We start from the raw sequence: 16,258 nt of genomic DNA, 5'->3' as shown, positions 1-16,258 counted from the left end.
TGGGGCTGGTTTTGTTCAACATCTTTATTAATGATCGAGATGATGAGATTAATTGCACCCTCAGCAAGTTCACGGATGACACTAAGCTGGGGGGAGAGGTAGATAAGCTGGAGGATAGGAATAGGGTTCAGAGTGACCTAGACATATTGGAGGATTGGGCCAAAAGAAATCTGATGAGGTTCAACAAGGACAAATGCAGAGTCCTGCACTTAGGATGGAAGAACCCCATGCACCACTACAGGCTGGGGACCGACTGGCTAAGCAGCAGTTCTGCAGAAAAGGACCTGGGGATTACAATGGACGAGAAGCTGGACATGAGTCAGCAGTGTGCCCTTGTTGCCAAGAAGGCTCACGGCATATTGGGCTGCGTTAGTAGGAGCATTGCCAGCAGATCGAGGGAAGTGATCATTCTCTGTATTCGGCACTGGTGAGGCCACATCTGGAGTATTTCATCCAGTTTTGGGCCCTCCGCTACAGAAGGGATGTGGACAATTGGAGAGAGTCCAGCACAGGGCAACAAAAATGATTAGGGGGCTGGGTCACATGACTTCCAAAAAAGGATGGAGCTCGGCTGTTCTCAGTGGTGGCAGATGACAGAACAAGGAGCAATGGTCTCAAGTTGCAGTGGAGGAGGTTTAGGTTGGATATTAGGAAAAACTTTTCCACTAGGAGGGTGGTGAAGCACTGAAATGGGTTCCCTAGGGAGGTGGTGGAATCTCCTTCCTTAGAGGTTTTTAAGGCCTAGCTTGACAAAGCCCTGGCTGGGATGATTTAGTTGGTGCTGGTCCTGCTTTGAGCAGGGGGTTGGACTAGATCCTCCTGAGGTCCCTTCCAACCCTGAGATTCTATGATTCTATGATTGCCCTTAGAGGGAGATAAATGAAATGAAGGGTGTGTGCACATGTGTGCGCATGTGTGTGCATGTGTGTGAATTCATGCAACTGAGTGTGTATGTGCACGTGTGTACATGTACACTTCTGTGTGTACACATGTGCCTTGTGAGTGGGTGCATGCCTGTGTATGTGTGCACTTGTGAGTGTGGATGTATGTGCGTACGTGTGAACTTGAGTGTGTGTCTACACTTGTGTGTGTGCATGTGCACTTCAGTGTGTGTACACATGTACATATATACTTGTGTGCGTACGTGTGCACTTGTGAGCGTGTCTACATTTGTGTGTGTGCATGTGCACTTGAGTGTGTGTACACGTACATATATACTTGTGTGTATACATGCACGTGTGTGTGTGTGTGTACATGTCCACTTGTGTGCGTGTGTGCAGCCGTGAGTGCGTGGACATGTGGCCTTGTGTACTTGTATGCCCATGGGTGTACACATGCACTTGTGTGTGTATGCATGCTCTTGCAAATGTATGTACCAGTGTGTAAATGTGCATTTGTGATTGGGTGGGTGTTACATGTCCACTTGTGTGTGTGTGTGTGTGCACGTGCCTGTGCGAGGATTGAGTGCACCAAGAGGGTTGATAAATCTTCTAAACTTTGCTGCCGAGATTGCCTCATTCTAATTAAATCTGCCTTAATTGCTGTTTTATGTGGCATTAATCAAGCGTCACTCCCTGGCTCTCAAGCCAAAAGCTCCCAACTAGAGGCTCTGGGGGCTCGTGTTGATGGGCAGATGCATCACTCACTGGGATTCGAGGTGTTGAAAGGGGAATTGCAGCGGGGGTGTGGTGGGGAGCTTGCACCACACGTCTGGGGGTGCATATGCAGGCAGCAGGGGGGACGGGGACAAGTGCACGTGCCGGGGGGTATGTGATCGCCAGCCAGGCCCCGATGGCATGCTGGCAGGAGGGAGCAGGAGTGAGTGGGGAGCAGAGTTCTTCCCAATCCTCACCCCATGGTACCAGTGCTGTGAAAATGCAAAACAGCCGGAGCTTGTTGGTGCTGATAATTACAGCTATAATGAGACAACAGAAAACTTATTCTAATTGACCCTTGGGGGGGGGGGGAGGGAACAAGGAGCCTCTTGTTTAGCTGCAGCTTTCTGCAGAGGCTGTGATACCCACTGAAATCTCTTCCTCTCCTCTGTCGGGCCTTAGCTCGGCCTCCAGGGTCCGCCTGTCTGTGTGTTTAGGGGTCTGTCTGTCTGGGCCTGGAGCTGCGTGGATGTATGTCGCATAGCAAGGAAGCCATTGGAGTGGTGCAGGGGTGTCTGTGCCCACACCTGATGTGCAAGTGTGGAAATGTGTGGAAGCAGGGATGTCCCTGTGTGTGGAGAGGGATTGTGTCCAGAATGCATGTAGGATCGGTGCATTTCTGCTCTGAGTGTATGGTGCATGGGCTTCTGGTATGTGCATGGATACCTGGGGTGTGCGTGTGTGTAGGTGTGGGTGGGCACATAGATGTGTGTACACCTTCTTGGATTGTTGTTTCTTCAGGTTCCATTTGGGATCTGGGTTGTGTTCTCATGGGGATCTGGGTTGGGTTCTCATGAGGATCTGAGCTGGGTTCTCATGAGGATCTGAGTTCTGTTCTCATGGGGATCTGGGTGGGTTCTGGTTAGGGATGTGGGTTGGGTTCTGATTAGGATCTGGATCAAGTTCAGTTTGGGATCTGGGTTCTTATGAGAATCTGGGTTGGGGTCTCATGAGGATCTCGGTGGATTCTGGTGGTGATGTGGGTTGGGTTTGGATGGGGATGTACATTTCCCATACGCACTAGCAGGAGGGCAGTAAGTGGTAACTTAGCAGGTCTTTTAAGTCGCGGGACCTCCTGGTCAACCTCCTCCTCGCCCTGGCTAAAACGGCTCTCTACACAACCAGGGAGAGGAGGTTGGCCAGTGGAGACTCCTGTGACTGTGGGGCTTGTTTCCGATCGTTTGTCCGTTCACGTATCCGGGGAGAGTTCCTCTGGGCGGCGTCCACTGGCTCCCTTGACGCCTTCGAGGGGCACTGGGCACTGTCTGGGGTTCTCTGCTCAGTGTCCCTGTCAGGCTCCCTTCTTATGACCCTCTGACCGCACTCCTGTCCCTGTTCTTTTCTTAGTTGTCCCCTGAAATCAGTTGGGTTGTTGAGGTCCTGTAGATCGTCCCCTTAGGCTGGGGGGAGGATCCTTTAGCAGTGGGCGGGCTTCCGCCTGCCCAGTTTCCCAGAAACCCAATAGGTACAGCAAGTCCGATCCACGCTAGGTGTGTTAACCCCAAGTCACTATCCCATCTCCCCTGCCTTGCTCCCCAACACCTGATGGCATCACCTCTTCTCTTGGGCTTCTCCTGGACCTCAGCCGTCATGAACAATAACGAGCGACCCCACCTCCACCCCCTGCTTTGCAGGTATCAGCTCCACAAAATTGTGGTGGACAGTGAGGCGGGGCCCTGGGGCAACTGCACCGTGGTCTTCCTGGGCTCCAACACCGGCACCGTCCTCAAGTTCCTGATCAAGCCCAACATCAGTGCCAGCCCCTCAGCTGTCAGCGCCGGGAGCCAGAGCCTGCTCCTGGAGGAGTTCGAGACCTACCACCCCGGCAGGTAGGCACAGACACTGCCTAGGCTCGGCTCGCGCTCTTGGAACAGTGGTGCCCAGGGGCTGGGAATGAAGTTAAATAGGATGGAGGGGTTTGGGGAACATGCAGTGGGCTTTGGGGACCCAGAGGTGCCAGTCAGAGAGCGGGAAATCCCATAGGTATGGGCATGGGGTAAGCACCTGGACAGATGGATCCAAGTCCCTGTGATGCTCAGGTGAGTCACTACGGCTTTCTCACAGCAGCAGAGAGCCTTGTCTGTGCCCACCTGGGGAAACTGTCCCCAACTACCTGGTGTTACACTCCCCAGCTCCTATTCGTGTGCACTGGAGTGCCCCGTCCCTTGCGTCTGGGCACCCGCAGCACACCCCAGGGTCCTGGTTTCATCTTGGTTCTGCCCTCTCCCCAGCGCAAGGCGTGTAGACGTGTCTGTAGCAATCCCAAAGTGAAGTATATTGCACAGAGCTTGAGACATAGGCTCAAATAGCAGCAAGTAGAAGGATTTGGAAACGTAAGAAAAACTGAAAACCCAGTCTACAATCTATACTTAGTAACAAGCAGCTTTCCTGCCTAGCAAGGTGTTTCTCACCCAAACAGTCAGTCCGTGCAGCACTTGTCCAGCCCAGAAATGGATAAAATCTTGTGCCCATGGGTGGCGAGTTATATACACTCATTGTGCCTGGTCTCCAGCAATATTCAGGGCCCGGGGGCCCAGCTCCACCAATGTTTGGGGCCGAGTCTCTCCCCCGTCCCCACCTGCCTCCCCCAGTGTCCCCCAGCCCCACTTGCTACCCCCGCTCACCTCCCCTGTGCCCCGGAGCCTGCAGCTCACGCTGACTCTGCTCTGCCGGCTCCCGGCATCAACTGTTATCTGCTGCCGCAGGGTCCTCATCCCCCCATCCACTAATGGCAGGGTAGGCTGCCCTTCCACCCTAGCCCTGAGCCTCTCCAACACCCCAAACCCCTCAACCCCAGCACCAGCCAGAGCCCTCATCCTCCAGCACCCTAATCCTGTGCCCCAACCCTGAGCCCGCTCCTGCATCATGAACCCCTCGTCCCCAGCCCCACAGCCCTCACTCCACATCCCAACCCTCTGCCCTAGCCCTAAGCCCCCTCTCACACCCCTCATCCTCAGCCCCACAGCCCTCACCCCTGCACCTCCTCCTGCCCCCAAACTCCCTCCCAGAGCCTGCACCCCCACCCCCAGCTCAGAGCCTGCACCCCTCACCCTCTCCTGGAGCCTGCACCCCTCACCCCCTCCTGCACCCCCACCCCCTGCCCCAACCCAAAGCCTGCACCCAGCACCCAAACTCCCTCCCAGAGCCTACACCCCAGACCCACTCCCCCACCCGAACTCCATCCCAGACCCTGCACCCCAATCCCCAGCCCAGGGCCTGCACCCCAGACCTCCTCCCCCCACCCAAACTCCCTCCCAGAGCCTTAGGCAGGTGTGGGGCAGAGTTTGGGGGGGCAAGTTCTGGGCATCACCACAATTTCTACAAACCTGCAACCCATGCTTGTGCCCTCTCTTCTCCTGCAGTTACAGACTCTTGTCTCTTGCCCCGGGGGGTCCCCGAGTCCGAGACTTTTCTTGGGGTACTTGAGTCCTTGTAAATCCTCAGGCCTGCAGCTGAGACAGTAAACTCAGGGTAGCTGATTCAGTCAGACAAGCTTCACTTCAAAGCTAATCTCCTCCCTGTTATCTCTCTCTCCCACGACGTCCTCTCCCAACATCTCGCCCTGACCACGACGTGCGGCGAGTTCTTAGCTTTCGGCAGAGACCGCGCACGCCACGCACACCTGTGGTGAACGAGTGAGCCGATGGTGCGACGCGGGTACTAGATCTGCCCGGGCAGGTCTCTGTCACGGTCTCCCACGTCATTCTCAAGCCCTGGTGCAGAAGCTGGATTCCGAGGGGGTCCGATTCCTAGTGGCTCCCACACACACTCCGAGTTCACCTAGGGTGACCAGACAGCAAGTGTGAAAAATCGGGACAGAAGGTGGCGGGTAATCGGAGCCTGTGTAAGACAGAGCCCCAGATATTGAGACTGTCCCTATAAAATCAGGACATCTGGTCACCCTACGTTCACGTTTCGTGCCCCTTCCCCTCCATGTCCACCCAATGCAGGGTGCGATCGGTCCTCGGGTCTCAAGCCTCCCTGAAGCAACGCAGAGTGAATCCCCCCCGCTCATCTCCTGCAGCACAAAAGGACCTCGGTTTCCTTGCCTGACTTGGCACTTTCTCAGGTGGGGGGAGGAACCTGGGGCTTTGGTTCTGTTCTCTGTCCGTTGGGAAGGATGCCAAAGGTCCCTCCGCCCCGTGCCCTCCTGGGGACCTGTCCCAGTCACACGCTGGCCACTCCCCACAGTGGCAGCCCAGGGCCCAGGCGGGCGGGCTCTCCTCCTGGACGTGGGGCGGGCTGAGATTTCCCCCGGCTCTGTCTGCAGGTGTGGCCGAGACAACGAGGATGAAAGGAAGCTCTTGGGCATGGAGCTGGACAAAGCCACGGGGTCCTTACTGCTGGCCTTCCCCCTGTGCGTGGTGAGGGTGCCCACTGCCCGATGCCAGCAGCACTCGGGCTGCATGAAGTGAGTTTCTCATTCTCAGCTCTTGCCACCACAGTTCAGTGGCATGGGGTTGTGAGCAGACGGGGTTTGGGGTTGTGGGGGGGTGGGCTTTGGGGTTCTGAGTGGGCAGGGTTTGGGGTTGTGGGTGGGGTTTGGGGTTGTGAGTGGGCGGGGTTTCTGTCAAGTACACCTCCCCCACAACAGACAAACTTCTCCCTGGTTTTGCATTGAAAGGCCTGAGAAGGTGGCGACATCACTTGTTTGGGGGTTCAGTCTGGCTATACCTTTCTCTTTGGGGTGGGGGCATGAACATAACAGCGGGGGCAGGAGGGGTTCAAACCCATCCTCCCGCATCATGGGATCACCTTGGCTCTGCCCCAGAGCCTTTTCCCCAGCTCTGGTCCCCGCTGTCCCGTTGTGGTTCAGGGGGGAATAGGAGCCAAGCTGCTTCCCAAGTAATGCCACCCATCACACGTGGTGGGGCCCGAGGGCCACTACCCGCGTCCTCACCCACCACATTCCCCTGCCTCATTATCAGAGCCCAGGATGCAATTATTCAGAACGTCTCGGCTTAATACCTGTCCCCTTAGGGAAGCTCCTGGCAAGTTAAAGCTCTGGCTGCCGGGGAGGGACTGAGCCCAGGGCAATGTGGGATTTTTCCAGGACAACCACCACTGAAGGATCAACCAGATGTGTTGGGGGAGGATTTCTCCCGCCCTCCAGCTGGAGCCTTTGTCCATCAGCTCCCGGGCTCTGCTGCATGGGGTAGACAAGAGGGGGCCTCCGTGGTATTCTGGGCTCCTTCCCTGCCATCAGCTCCAGCTTGGTCGATAGCCAGCTGCCCACCTGAGCAGACGTGGCCTCCATCCCCTGAAGCTGAGAGTTGACCAACTGCTGAATGAAGCAGGGGACCCCATGTTAAAAATAGCATGTGGTCCTTAAAGACGAGACCCTAACGCAAATGCACTAGGGCTTTGGATCGGGGTGGCTCCAGGCCCTAGCACGCCAAGCGCATGCTTGGGGCAGCAGGCCGCGGGGTGCGCTCTGCCGGCACCGCAGGGGCGGCAGGCAGGGTGCCTTCGGTGGCTTGCCTGCGGAGGGCCCGCTGGTCCCGCGGCTTCTGGACCTCCCGCAGGCATGGCTGTGGGAGGTCCGCTGAAGCCGCGGAACCAGCGGACATCTCGCAGGCAAGCCGCCGAACGCAGCCTGCCTGCTGTGCTTGGGGCGGCGAAATGCCTAGAGCCGCCCCTACTCTGGATTGAGGTAACACAGGCATTAATGCTGCCGCCTCCTACCTTGGGAGGCCTGGACTGTGTCATGGAGCTTTTTGGAGGTAATTCGTTGTATGCGGCTGCATCTGGAGCCCTCACCAGAGACCAGGGCCCCGCTGTGCCAGGCGCTGCACGTAGAGCGAGAGACAGTCCCTGCTCGTACGGGCTCACGGACAACATGAAAGGTGGGAAGGGAAACAGAGGAAGTGACTTGTCCCACGTCCCCCAATAGCAGAGCTGGGACGAGAACCCAGGTGTCCTGAGATCCTGGCCAGCCCACGCTGCCTGTATACATGCCAGCCCGGATTCCTTCATTATTAATAGTCAGCGCCCCGGATGCAGCCTTCTCACGAGTCACACCCAGGTTTACAGAGAGCCTGTGAACCAACATCTTTGCCGTGTGACCTCGCTGCCTCCAAGGGGCCTACACCAGGGATAGATTTGGCCCAGTAGGTGTGAAATCCCCCACCCAGTGAACTGTCCCACCTCGACTGCGGACCAGGCGCTCGCAATCCACCATGCCGGGACACGGACTTCTCTAACCAGCCCATCTTTCCTGCTGGGTTTCAGGAACTGCCTCGGGAGCCGGGACCCCTACTGCGGCTGGACCCCTGAGGGCTCCTGCATCTTCCTGGAAACTAGCACCAGGTAATGCTGGCCAGCGAGGACCCCTCCAGGGCTGGGGCTGGGGAGCCACCTTGGTCGGAGTTGGCTGCTGTAGGTAATGCTGTGTGAACAGCCCTAGAGCCCGGGGACCTGTGTGGAGCTGGGGCAGCCCAGGCTGTGGGATGAGCCTCCACCTCTCTGCCCTGATACTCTGCCTCCACCCTGATCTGGAGGGGCCACCTCCCTGCGTCTTCGGCCTCTCTGCTGAGCCAGCCAGCCTGGGACACCACTGGTTGTGCAGGTGGGGTTTATGCTGCGACCCTACTAACAGCTGGGCTGAGAACCAGCAAACTCATCTCAAACCCAAGCCCCATCAGACAGTAACGGCGTGTGGTCCCCACCAGGTGGGGCAGGAATTCGGTGCCCAGGTGAGAGGTTTTGCCCAGAATTCTGCTGCCGAAAGGATCCTGGGGTCTTCTTTCTCATGCAGCATCTCAGCCCTTTCCCCGTGTCCCTGCCCCTTGCTAGGCATCTGGGGATAAAGGAGAGATGCTCAGAGGCCAGCAGCCCCTCAGGGTGTACTGGGGAGTAGCTCCCTCCCGGGGTGCTCCATGGACATAGGGCTGGACCAAGCCCCAGATTACGGAGAGGGGAGGGATTTGCCAGTGGGGCATATTTGGTATGCTTATAAGAAGCACACGGGATCTTTTTCAGGGGAAAAGGCAATACGCCGTGTTCATTGAAAATACAACAATTAGCATATGTATTTTACACACACACACACACACACACACACACACACACACGTCCTGCCAGTTCATATTATAGTTACCAGTCCAGATCAACCTAGTGGCCAGCTAGGTTGATCACCGGTACGGAGGAGCCGGGTTCCGTCGCTCATGACATGCTGCTCCAGGGAAGTCTTGGCAGGACAACCCCAAAGCTTCATGGCAAGGCACCCTGTTTAGATCGTGATTTTCCTTCATTGGGACCAACGATTTTTGCACCGTCCTGCTGTAATCAATTGTTGTTTAACAAGCGCTTGTTTTCTTAAATTGTCCTCATTCTTCAGCACAGCCACTGATAGGTGCCTGTCTCATCTTAGAGTCGTCAATCTGCCCTCCTCTGACATTTCAATAGGGGCATGTTGCAGCCTCTTGGCACCCTTGCATCTGTCTCCGGTTCCTCCCCAGATGGTCTGGTTCAGCGATGGCCTTCACACTTCTCTTTTAACACACACTTTTTATTCACACACACAACAATTAATTTACGCAGAACATTTGGAACAGGAACATCAAGTTGCAACGCAAAAGAAAACAAGCATGGCATTCTTTGACTTATTTTACAGTGCTAAACCTACAACAAATGAGTGACCCTCAAAGGTCTGTCACTGCCTTGAAATCAGCACGGACACAAATTCTGTGGCCCATTAGGCCGTTCTGTTCTGCGACTGAAAAAGGCTACCTGGCAGGCTATGATCAAATCATACACCTCTACGTTTAATACATGCCTTCATTCTAAATTATGTAAAATACAAACATAAAATCCTGCTGCTACATACTGAGACCCGGAGCACTGATGGGGGACCATCCACCGAGCATCTCTCATCTTCTGGGAGCACTGAGCTCTTTGCTTCGATCCAACCTTCTGCTGCTGCGTTCCCCGTCCCAGCCCGAGCTGAGCACCCCCCCACCCTGGGGCATGTCATTTCCATTTGGCATCACTGGGGCAGGTGAGGGGGGTGGAGGATGGAATTCCCTCCTCTGCAGGAATCGGGCCAGGGCACTGGGGCTGTCTCCTATCCCGGGATCAGCTGCCACGGGGCCCCCCAGCAGCCCAGCCCAGGGCCCCTAACACCACCGACTGCAGGGGCCCTGTGATAAAGCCTCTGTCCCAAATCTGGACCTTAGCATCCAAAATTTGGGGGCTTAACATGAAACTCTCCCCAAGCTTATACCCAGCTTGGCTCTGATCTCGCTGCCACCAACCAGGATTTTAAAAAGCAACTTTATATAAAAAGAAAGAAAATACAGAAAAATATAACCCACTGCATTAAGATGTCAGTTACAGGCTCTTGCTTATAAGAATTAGGAATACACAGTCTGATTCAAAAAAATAGCCAATTTAAACCAGTCCAGCAATTACACCCATGTAAATACAAAGCAAAGCACATAACAGCCTATTGCTTGGTTTCCTTTGTACTCACACTTGATAGTAGAATATTAGAAAGAAGATTGGAGTTAGCAGAAAAGCTGTTTCAATCCATAGCCGGGAGAAACAAAAGACCCCGATTTCTTTTCCCTCCCAGACTTTAAAAAAAATCCAGTTCTCTGATTGGTCCTCTGGTCAGGTGCTTGATTCCCCCCTATCCACCCCTTACAGGTAAAAGAAAATTAACCCTTACCTGTCTACTTCTGACAGGCCCCTGCAGCACAGCGTCCCCTAGCACTATACTAGGGTCTGCCCTGACTGCAGGGGTGAAGTCAGCCCCCCTCCTATTCCCAACCCCCAACACTATGCCCTGCATTGGCTCAGATGGGAGAGTGCCCGTCCCTGAGTGCTCTGGGTTTGCTGTCTCCCACCCAGGTGCTGACCCAGCCGGGCCCTGTTTGGTTCCCGGCGCAGGAAGCACAGAGCCAGCAATGAGCTGACAGCTGGCCTCTCTGAGCCTGGCATCCCCCCGCCCACCCTCCCCCGGGCAGCAGCCATGTTCAAGTCCTAGGTAGCACCACAGGCCTGGCCTGTTTCCTCCCTCTGACTGATCTCTTCCTTTCTTGTGGCCATCCCACAGGGCTGTGTTCGAACAGGACATCGCCGGAGGCAGCACCTCGCACCTCGGAGAGTGTGAGGGTAAGAGCTCCCATGCTCGCTGGCGGAGGGAGAGGGGGACAACTCATGGGGTAGGACAAGCAGCTGGTCTGGGCAGGGCACTGCTGTGGGGAAGCTCACGCTGCCAGATCCCAGCTGGCACCGTGGTCCTGGTCTGAGCCGTGTTCCGCCCTTCGGACTCTCTGATTGCCGGGCACACAGGGCGAACGCACAGTGCCAACATGCCAGGCAGCCTGGCTCTGGCTGTGCCCGCTCCCCGCGAGCTCACCTGCTCCTCCGTCCCCCCAGGGCTGGTGACGGAGAGCTTCGTGGAGGAGCCAGACGGGCTGGTCTCCGTGAATCTGCTGGTGATCTCCTCCGTGGCTGCCTTCGTCATCGGGGCGGTGATCTCCGGCTTCAGCGTGTGCTGGTTCATCGGGCACCGAGGCCGCAAGGAGCTGGCGCGCCGCAAGGACAAAGAGAACATCCTGGCGCACAGCGAGTCGGTGGTGAGCGTCAGCCGGCTGGGCGAGCGCCACGCCCGCGGGGGCCAACCCGAGAACCTCTTGGCCCCGCTGATGCAGAACGGCTGGCCCAAGGGGCTCATCAAGGTGAGCCAGCATGACCTGGACTCGGGGGTGCTGCCCACCCCCGAGCAGACCCCCCTACAGCAGAAGCGCTGCCCCAGCAACCTCAAGAACTGCAGCTGGGAGCAGAGCCACAATCTCATCAACGCCTCCATCCGCGAGCCGCCCTGCGCGGGCTCCTCCGTCATCCTGCTGCACTCCAGCCACGCCCAGATGCCCCACCACCTGGGGGCCGGGCGCGTCATCCCCATCTGCCACTCCATGCTCATGGACCAAGAGCTGGAGGATGAGACGAGCAACTCCTCCGTGGACATGCACTACCTGCCAGTGAGCAGGGCACGAGAGCGGGGCGAGGGGCTGAGGGGCCAGCAGCAGCCGCCCCCTTCCCACCGGCCCGGCTTGGGCAGGAGCTCCTGCGGCGAGTTCCCCGTCATGCCGCATGACAGCCCGGACCGGCGCCGGGTGGTGTCGGCACCGAGCGGGGAGGCCGGGGACGGCAGCCACTGGAACCCTGACAAGCTGAATTTCAACAGCAACAACGCCGCCAGACAGGCAGCCGCCCACCTCAAGAGGAACCACACGTTCAATAGCGTGGAGAACCGGGGGGTGTACAGCCAGCACGTCGGGCCCCCAGAGGCCCCCACGCTGGGCAGCCAGCACACCCTCACGGACCTCAGCCACCTCCTCAAGTACAGCATCGAGCGGACTCCCTCGGTCAAATAGGAGCCGGCCGGGGAGGGGTGTGGTTTGATTTTATAGCCTCCTCTTTGGGGCGGGGTTTCAGCAGAGAGGGCGGAGCCTAGGGAGCCTCACTCCCATCCAGAGAGACACGCCCCAGACCCAGGTGTCTCCAGCGAATGACTGTAGGGGGCGCCAGAGAGGAGCCAGTTGTGGGCGGGAGGGGGGTGTCTCTGCGTTTTCTCTGGCAGCTGGTGCTTCCGCACTGGACTCTTCTCCATGAACCTGCCCCACTTGCTCCTTCTTTTTGGTGGGACCTAGGCAGGATTGGGGCCCCTCCAAGCAGGATTTCGGCATCAGCATAGATATAACAAAGCAGCGCGAGGAGGTGGAAGGCAGCTGGCTGGACAAGGCCCTGGTGAACCTGGGCCCCCCCACCCCGCCCGGCTTGTCACCTCCTCGTTTTTGTACTGTAAATGGTGGGGGGGTGAGCTCTTCTTGCTCCTTGACACCCCAGCGCAGAGCGGCCTCCCCAGGATCTCAGAGTTCTCCTCTTTCTTTTGGAAGGGGCCAAAGCCACAGCTCCTCTGTTCCCCCCACCTGACACGGCCAGTGCCCAAAGTCTCCTTTTGCCTCTTGCTGGGAGGGCACAGGGCCTGGGTACCCCTGGCAAGGGCTGGGCCCGTTCCTCCACTTGCGGTGGGCAACACCCCTTCTGCCCTGCTCTGTTGGGGCAAGACCCCCTCTGTCTATCCCAGGACAGGGCTTCAGGCTGCGACCTCCAGGGAATCCGGCCGGTTGGCTCCCCGCCAGCTTGGCTAGCACTAGGATCTGGCGTGGTGCCAGTGGCTACTCCACTGGTGGACCAGCAAAGAGAGGGGGGGACCGCGGGGGTGTTTTCTTCCTGCCTGGCTGGGGCCGATCTGCCCGTCCAGCTGCCTCTCTGCAGACAGACCAGCACTTTACCCGTCACCCCTGCCGGGCAGATGCCAGGAGATGGCATTGGATTGACACTGCAGCAAGGGTACCGCTACGCTCCCCAAAACCACCCATCTGTCCCTTCGACATTTCCTGATACTGCCCCCCCCACCGGCCCCTCTGCAGCCCTAACGAGGCGCCTCTGAACTGGCTGGTGAAACGGTTCCCGGCTGCCTCCCCACAGCCGCACGGTGCCGCCGCCGGCTCCATCGCCCCCGTGCCTTGATGCAGTTGGTCACGTGGCACCCGATTCCAGCAGGAGCTGACTGCGGAGGGGGGTGGGGCAGAGGATTGGCACAACCATAGCCTTGGGGACTGTGGATTCCCCCGGGGAGACAGGAAGCGGGGTATCTGTCTCTGGAACAATAGGAAGCACAATCTTTTTGTCCTTGTTTTAAACCTGTTTGGGGGCTGATTTTCTACTGCCCACGAGGCGGGAAGGGGCTCCAGGTGTGCGGCTTGCTCTGGGGTGGCGCAGATTCCTTGGGGGCTTCCAGGATCAGATCTTGGCTTGTTTATATTTTTATTTTATTGGGGGCGGGAGCAGCCTTTCTTTTTCTTTCCTTTCCTTTGTCACGAATTGCACAATCCTTCCAGCATGGAGGCGTCTCTCGGGCCAGGGGTCAGGAGCGTTTCCAGCTGTGGCAGGGCAGCGGGTGGGGTGTTGCCAGCAGATCTCCGCCCAGGGTCCCCCTCCTCCACCCACCCGCAGCCAAGCGGGCAAGGGGCTCTCTGGGAAGTCTGGCTCCTGCTCCCCCTTGCTAAAGCACAGATTGGAGCCTAGCTGCTGGCACCGGTCCCGGGCACGGGGAGTGTGCGATAACGCGGGCATGCCTCGGTGTGTCTGTGTGCGCGCCTGGCGCTGCCCCCTGCAGGCACCCAGCCAGCCTTTCCGGGCCTGAGCTGCGATTTGCCGGGGTGCCTCCAGCTCTCATCTTCCCTGAGGTGTTGGGGCTGGCTCTCGTCTACACTTGCTCCTGATGGCGGCTAAGCCGGTGGAGCAGCTCCCCGGGTGGTGGGGACCAGTGAAGATTGCAAGGGATGGGGCTGGTTCAGATGGTCGCCCCAATGCTCAGCTGCTTCTCCCAGTCTCGCCGAGAGCACAAAGTCACCAGTGGGGTGGGGGGATTCACTTGCTCCCCAGGTACCCTGCACCCCACTCAGACCATAGAGCTGACAGGGACGGCTTCCTCTGCGGCATTTCGGCACGTCCCACCACAAGCACAAAAGCCACTGAAACGAGGTCCCCAGCCCCCTTGGGGCCACCGGGTCTGGCTGGGGGTGGGAGCCGGGTTCCTGTCCTCTCCGGGCCTGTTAGCTGAAGCACTGGGTCCAGGGTCAGATCCTGCTGCTGGGTCGCGTCTGCCCACCGGGACAGGCAGGGCCTGAGACCCAAAGCCCGATGAAGCGGCTCTGCCTGGAGGCCGGACCCTCTGGCAGCGTGGGGCCAGGGCAAGGAAAGACATCTGAGGGAGGGGGTGACCGCCTGGGTGCTGGCTGGGCAGTGGAGGCAGGCAGCAGGATGTGCTTGCTGGGCTGGGAGAGGTAATCTGGAAGCAGCTGTCCCCCTTCTTCGATCTAGCCTGTAGCCTGGCCCCAGCACAGCTCTCGCCTGGCACCAGCTTGGCGCTGGAGCTCCAGGCAAAAGGGGGGGGCTGGGGGCTGGGCGAATCCAACCACATCCATTAGGGGCCCGAACGGGAGCTGAGCTCTTGTGACAATCAGGCCAACAAGACCTGGACCCCCGTGGGGGCAGCGTACGCCATGCCCAGGCCACTGGCCCCATGGGGGCAGCGTACACCACGCCCAGGCCACTGGCCCTGTGGGGGCAGCGTACACCACGCCCAGGCCACGGCCCCGTGGGGACGGCGTACACCACGCCCAGGCCACGGCCCCGTGGGTGAAGTCTATACCATGCTCAGGCTGCTGGCCCGGTTAGCCTGCACTTGGACGGATCCTGCCCGCATGCTGCCCAGGCCAGCTTAAAATGGCAGCCAAAGCTCTGGGAAGATGGTGACTGCTCAGCAGGGCTCCTGCCCCGTCCCACTGCGGAGCCTGGGCCCCGCCAGCCAGGCCCCTGCTTTCCCAAGGGAGGCTGGGGGGCCAGGTCCCCGCCTTGGGGAGTTTGACAAGGGAGCAGAGCCAGGCCTGGGGGAAGAGGGGAGGGGACCGTGGTGACACGGAGGGGGACAGGACAGCTGTGATGGGCTCTGCGGAAAGGGGTGGGCGTCTCTAACTGCCCCCAGGGGGAGCCAGGCCTGCAGGCTGCCCGCTCTCCACCACTGTAAATAAGGCGTGCGAGGCATGCAGCCCTCAAGGAGCCGACCCACTGCAAGGCGAGTGGTCCAGTACGATGCAAGTTCTCTTGTGACCTGTGCCCCCCTGTGACCTTCCTCCTTTTGACCTGTGCAGGCCATGCATGCTACAGCAGTAAACTTCTCTGTATAACTCTGGAGTTCCCCCTGCCAATAAAGTTCTGTTTACAAGACTGGACACCCCCCGCCCCTGCCAGCATCGCTGTCTTTTCTCGCTTTCGTTTGCCCTGGGGGTTCCCCAAGGGTGGGAGGACGGGAATCCACAAAGAACCAGGCTGTGGCGTATCCAGCTCTGGGACTAATCCAGTGAGAAATGCCCCTGGCACCCAGCCTCTGCCAGTCCCTGCCACCCATGCCAGCTTGACTTTGCCATGGCCAGTGGTCTGAGATCTGCTGTGACTTAAAGGCAGTTTGCAGCGCGGTAGCTGAAAGCAGCAATTGAAGGACCGAACGCAGGGCCGGGGGAAGATCCCTCCACCCCCGCCTCGTGGTGCCCCATCCAGATGGCAGATCCCACCCACAGAGCAAGGGCCAGCTTTCCCCTACCACCTTCACTAGGGCCAGCGTGTCTCCAGGCTTCAGCTTCTCCATGGGCAGCCAGTCATGCTGGTGGACAATCTCCCGACCAGCTGGACTCAGGGCAGCTGGCTCAGTCCTTGTGAGCCCCCGAGTGACACCCGTATTGGATGGCTGGTTGCTTGCTGTTAGCCCAGAGGGGGTGCAAGCCAGCAACCTGAAGTGCCACACTCAGCCCTGCGCACTTAACCCTGGCTCCAGATAGGTTCACCAGCAAACAGCCCAGGGGAAGGATATGGATTTCAGGCCTGCCTCTGCCACATACCAGCTGTGGGTCCTTGGTCAAGTCACTTCTGCCCAGAACTCCAAAGGAAGTTAGGCAGCGAAAGTCCTTTGGGAATCTGGGCCATCCCGGCCCTGAGCCTGTGAAAGAGGGATAGAGCCTCTTGCAAGG

General features: G+C 58.3%; 1 protein-coding gene across 1 annotated transcript in view; it reads left to right on the top strand.

The window, feature by feature from the left end:
- The window catches only part of SEMA6B (semaphorin 6B), a 91,650-nt gene extending 76,184 nt beyond the window's left edge, over window positions 1-15,466 (top strand). Inside the window, 6 exon segments of the mRNA XM_075070886.1 lie at window positions 1,834-1,855; window positions 3,211-3,484; window positions 5,926-6,066; window positions 7,887-7,964; window positions 10,714-10,772; window positions 11,040-15,466. Coding sequence (XP_074926987.1) covers window positions 1,834-1,855; window positions 3,211-3,484; window positions 5,926-6,066; window positions 7,887-7,964; window positions 10,714-10,772; window positions 11,040-12,040 — 1,575 coding nt within the window. The 3' untranslated portion in view covers window positions 12,041-15,466.
- Window positions 15,467-16,258: the final 792 nt, after the last annotated feature.

This window comes from Chelonoidis abingdonii, chromosome 11, assembly GCF_003597395.2.
Source record: "Chelonoidis abingdonii isolate Lonesome George chromosome 11, CheloAbing_2.0, whole genome shotgun sequence".
In the NCBI taxonomy this organism is placed as follows: domain Eukaryota; kingdom Metazoa; phylum Chordata; order Testudines; family Testudinidae; genus Chelonoidis; species Chelonoidis abingdonii.
This window is presented reverse-complemented; position numbering and strand designations above follow the sequence as displayed.